This window comes from Olea europaea, chromosome 16, assembly GCF_002742605.1.
Source record: "Olea europaea var. sylvestris chromosome 16, O_europaea_v1, whole genome shotgun sequence".
Classification (NCBI taxonomy): domain Eukaryota; kingdom Viridiplantae; phylum Streptophyta; class Magnoliopsida; order Lamiales; family Oleaceae; genus Olea; species Olea europaea.
Window position 1 is genome coordinate 12,281,395 of NC_036252.1, and position 5,768 is coordinate 12,287,162.

At 32.3% G+C, this 5,768-nt stretch overlaps 1 protein-coding gene across 1 annotated transcript; it reads right to left on the bottom strand.

Annotated features, from left to right (window-relative positions):
* Positions 1–467: 467 nt before the first annotated feature.
* LOC111412634 lies at positions 468–2,945 on the bottom strand. The gene is made up of 5 exons (XM_023043566.1): positions 2,855–2,945; positions 1,310–2,749; positions 1,004–1,208; positions 826–884; positions 468–637 (listed from the first exon to the last, which is right to left on the bottom strand). The coding sequence occupies exons 1-5, from the start codon at positions 2,943–2,945 to the stop codon at positions 468–470; spliced, it is 1,965 nt and encodes a 654-aa protein (XP_022899334.1).
* Between the last annotated feature and the right edge of the window lie 2,823 nt (positions 2,946–5,768).

Below are 5,768 nucleotides of genomic sequence, written 5' to 3' on the forward strand. Positions count from 1 at the left end.
GGAGAAAGGGTTGCCATTTTAGAGAGAGATGATTGAGTGCAAGGAAGGAGCACTTGTAGGAGATTAGATGTGGGAAGCATAGTTGTCGGACTCGGCCCGGACATTGACCCGGACAATACAACGGGTCAATGGGTTAGTGGTTCAACCGGCGGGTCAATACCTATCAAATATATTATTAAATATTTTCATTGAACAATAAAATTTTGTTAACTAAAGATCAATATGTATCCCAAATAGCACAAACTCTAAATCATGTCTAATCAAATATGCAGTTAAAACGATTAAAATAACAAAAAAAAAATACTTTATCTAACAAAATTAAACAAGAGAACTTCATATGTTATACGAATATGCTTGCCAAAATAAAACCATCATTTAAAAGTCATTTGTGGATAAAGAACATGTCGACAAATTAAATTATTTGAGATAAATCAATATTTTCTTAATTAAGAAGAGTTGGAGCGCATTCATGCTGAGGTCTCGGACATAAATTCTTCAATTCCTTCGCCTTGTATAAATGACGAAGTCTCGGTCATGCTAAAATCCTCATTTCCATTGTTTGTATCACTTGTATTTTCATTGCCGTTGCCAAAATTTTCACAATCATCAAGATCAAGATCATCAAAATACAATTCATCTGGAAAAAAGTTTTAAAATTCAATGTTACATCATATATACTTTCATATGAAGAAGAAACATTCGCATTAATCGAACAATTACCGTCATTTTTGTCACTTTGTATAGTACATTCACCCAATTCACGACGAAATACCTCCAACTCATCTTCTACCAAAGTTGGTGGCTCTTCCTCTCACACCCAATTACCATAGATGCCAAACTTTTCAAAGTCGATAGGATCATAATTTCGACTCTTGAAATAATTCCTGTACAAAGTGTATAATCCATTTTATAAATAATCAAATATTATTCTAGCAGAAGAATGCAAAATCTTAAAATCAAATAAATCACAATATGATGAAAACAATTATTGACATAATATTACCGTTGTTGCAATCGTAAATTGTAGTGAACATAAACAAGATCATTAAGCCGTTGATGCTCGAGTCTATTTCTCTTTTTTGAATGAATGTGTTCGAACATACTCCAATTTCTCTCGCATCCTGAAGAACTACATGTTTGACTTAATACTCGAATTGCAAGCGTTTGCAGGTTTGGTGCACTACTACCATAACACATCCACCATTCATCTGTATTAAAAAAATAAAAATAAAATAAATGTACGTTATATAAACTAAAAATTTGAGTTATATAATATAACAAAGTACATAATATGAGGATAAAATTTTACCAGGAGCCATTTTATGGCGATCAGCTACAGCAGATAAACGTCCAAAATCACCTTGTGCTTGCCTAAATAGTCTCATTTCACCCGTCAATTTACTTCTTAAATCGGGTTGATCGTAAGCGTATCTCTCAATTACATCTAAAAGTCCCGAAATAGTTTGTTTATGATTTTCCATATCAAGATTATCATATTGAAAAGAAGGATTTAACCAATGTCCAGCAGCATGAAGATTCTTACGCAATTGACTATCCCATCGGTTCTGAATAATTTGTAAATAAGGAGCAATTCTATTTTTCCTTCTTTGAAATCTGCGTTCCATCTCACTTTTTGCCACATGAATAGCTTCATACAAGTAGCCCATTGAAGGCTTTTCGTCACTATCAACAATGCGTAGAACACGAACAAGGGGCTCAGTAAGTTGCACAATAGTAGCACACTCTTTCCAAAATACTGGATCAAGTACATCATCAACGAATCTTTTTCCTTTACTTTCTTTTGCATATGCTGATAATGTCCACTCTCTAGATGTTACCATTGCTCTTAATGGATCCTTTTGGATCAAAATGCTTTGTAAAGCAATAAAATTGGTGGCAAAACGAGTAGGAGCAGGTCGAAGTATTTCTTTTCCTCCAGTAAACTTTCTCATCAAATGCAATGGGTAGCAATGATTGTATATGTATTTTGTGATTTTTGATGCCTGAGATACGATATTACTAACTTCATCAAGCTTACCAATATCATGAAACATTAGATTAATGCAATGAGCTGCACATGGAGACCAAAATAATGTTTGAAACTCTTGTTCCAATAACCTACCAGCGGCAGCATAATTTGCAGCGTTGTCTGTCACCATATGGACCACATATTCCGAACCTACAAATAACACAACATCTCGAAATAATTTGTACAACATGTTAGCAGATTTTGATTCATTTGAAGCATCTACGGATTTTAAGAATATTGTTCCTTTTGGACAATAAACTAAAAAATTGATGAGAGTTCTTCTACATTGATCTGTCCAACCGTCTGCCATAATTGTACAACCTGTAGTCTTCCATGTTGAACGATAGCTTTCAACGTAATTCTGTACCTCCTTGACATTTTTAGCCAACAAATAACCTCGAAGACTATGAAAGTTTGGACCTTTATAGCCAGGGCCCATGCTAGCTATGGCATCTATACTTTGTTGATAATACACAGAATTTACAGCATTGAAAGGAATACATGAATCAATCATCCACTTCGATAGAGTAAGATCACACTTTTCTATGGCTTCTTTGCTCTGAAGAACGCTTTTGATAGTAGGTTGGTTACCAAGACCTGTTCTTGGCATGAAGTAAGAACCAATTCCATTTTGTTGCTTTAAGGGTTTTATTCCCCTTTCCTTTCTTTCATTTTTCCCAACAACTGTACCCTTTCCTTTAGAATTAGGAGGGATGATTTCTTGAACATCATCATCATCACCCAAATCTCTATACATTTGCTCTTCTTTTTCCCGATAGTAAGAACTATGTGGGTTACACTCATCAAGAATTTCTTGAGTTTTACGCTTCTTTGCAACAAAGACGTCCAAGTTTTCTTTCATTTTGAATCTAACATCCGGAGGTACTTTACAACATGAATCAACGTCACCTTTCATTCCCGCTAAGTGTTGTTTGACTCGATTAATACCACCTCCAGCGAAAGTCTTTCCACAATACAAGCAAACGAGTTTTTTTTTTGTTTTTATTTCCATTATTACTAGCTTCTAATATCTCTTTACAATGACCCCATGCAATATCTGTTTTTCCTCTAGCACGAATCTTTAGTGGAGATGAACTATGCGGTGTACTATTGTCACCAGTGAACTATACAAAGGAAAAAAAAAACTATATATCATGCTTGTTCACCATTGAAAAATTAATGAACATAGGCAACTCAAGCAATTTCTTATTAACATCAAGGAAATGCTTGTTCTTGTATCACTTCCATTAACATTTCCGTTGTCATCGTTTCTATCACAATCCAGGTCAAGATCATCAAAATGTAATTCTTCTGAAAAGAGTTTTAAATTTGAACGTTACAGCACATGTACTTAAAAAAAAGGGAAACATTAAGAAATTGCTTTTTGGTAGAGAAGCATGTGGTATACTATCATCACCATGAATTATATATCCGTCTTTCCTCTAGCATTACTTTTTGGTAGAGAAGAATGTAGTATACTATCATCACCAGTGAACTATACAAAGACACAAACTCATATTGAATTATATATCATTAGGAGAACCACAAACAATGGGAAACATTAAGAAATTGCAACACCAAATGATTCAACCGAATATTAAAACTTCTCCATCTCACCTTTCTACTCTCTAACCCTCTATAAATTGTGTGGAGAAAGATAAACTTTCTGATAATTCTGCAAATTCTATTTACAGTCAACTACTCAAAAGCACTACAAATTCTGCACTCATAGCCAAATAAATGATGCATTTTTAATGACCAATTGTAGGAAATGGACGTGAGAGGAAGACCCGAACAGATATTGAAGCAGACTTACAAAGCTAATCAGCTATAACTGAGTTACTGAATAACAACAATTGATCAACATACGATTAATGGAATTTTACAAAAATAAAATCGAAAAACAAAAATACTAAAACAAATTAAATACAGAAACTGATGGAGAACTTGAAAGTTGAAACCAGTAGTTATTTGAGAATAATCATCCTCTCGAGTATAAGAACAAAATTTAATTAGAGCTAATATAATTCAATTCTGCAGTTAAGTTAAATTCAGTAGGATGGCTTTTCACTTTCTTCAATTGGTAAATAATATTATCCCTCACAATATATATGCACGAAAATATTTGTCAAATGTCATGACATGAATAATAAGACAAAATCAGAATTAAAAAAAAATTGAGAAGGTACAGTCACAATCTGTACATTGCTACAAACATTGTTTCTACTTTCATTGGTAAAATTTCTACAGAATGTACATAGGCAATTAAAAAAATGTTTGAGAAGGTGCAGTCGCACCAAACTACAAAACGTGATTACTTGGAAACTTCCTGTTTCCAGAAATCAATAAATTTTACTTCCACCTATCTATTTATTTGAGAATAATCGTCCAACCATTTACTGAGTTTCCATAATTTGAGGACAAAAAACTGAAATTTACAAAGAAAATCATAAAATTTAAACTTACATCTTCTTCTTCCATCTAATAACAACTTGAAATTTGATGCTTTTGGATTTTTGGGAGTGAAATTGATGGTTGCGAAGGACGGCTACCGGGCTGCTCTGCTTAGGGCTCTCGATTTTGAATCTGAATGAGATTTGAGAATGAGAATTTGGTGTCAGGTTTTAATATATATGGACCGGGCGGTTTCTTTTGTAATTGGGCCAGCGGTTCAATTGAAAACCGGCGGTTCATCAGGGTTTTTCTTGGGGCAGCAACATAGTTAAAATTTGAGCTGATTCGGACCGGACCATGGTCCGGTTCAACGGTTTCCGGTTAGAACCGGCCGGTCTGGTCCGGGTTTAATAACTATGGTGGGAAGTGAAGTGATTTTCATTTGAAACTAGAAAGATGGGGAAGAGATGGAGATTCAATTTGGATTAGGGTTTTGGAATTGGGGAATTGAGATTGAATTCTAACTATTTTTAAGTTGGTTTAGGAGTTTCATTTTGGTTTCAATTCGATTTCATGGAGGCTATAGTTGGCGATGCCATTTATGCCAAAAACAAAGGTCAATCTTTCTCAAGTTAGATTGGACTGCACTCAAAAAAAATTAAAATAAATTAAATTAAATTAAAATTAAAATTAAACAAGAAAAGCGAAAAATGTAATTTTATTTAGACAATTTTACAAAATACACCTCCATTAGGCTATACTAAACTTTATAAACTGTATTTTTAATTTACATTTCACATATTACATTGAGTAATTATATCACATATTTTGTTAACTACATTAAATTTTAATTGCAATGAAATCCTCGATTTTTGTTAATTTTTACACTTATATCTCTTATTTTTCCATCACATTCTCATCATCAATCTTTTATTAGGTTTCATGTCTTGTCTATGATTATATTTTCATCCAAAAAATTGCTAAGCTAGCATAAAGACTTATTTAATTCGCGCATTTTTAAATGTGCAAAATAAATATCAAAATACAAAAGCTTTAAAAAAATATTTGTCCCTCAATTCAATGCACATTGATAGAAAATCTGGAAAAATAAAATTGTCATCAGAAATGAAATGAAGCAAAAATAAATAAATAAATAAATAAATAAATAATAATAATAATAATAATAATAATAATAATAATAATAATAATAATAATAATAATAATAATAATAATAATAAAAGAGTTAAGAATATAACTGGAAAAAAAATTTTGAAGACATTCATTACAATTAAAATATGGTGCAAATAATAAAAAATGTGATTTGTACAAAAGTTACAAAATTTTG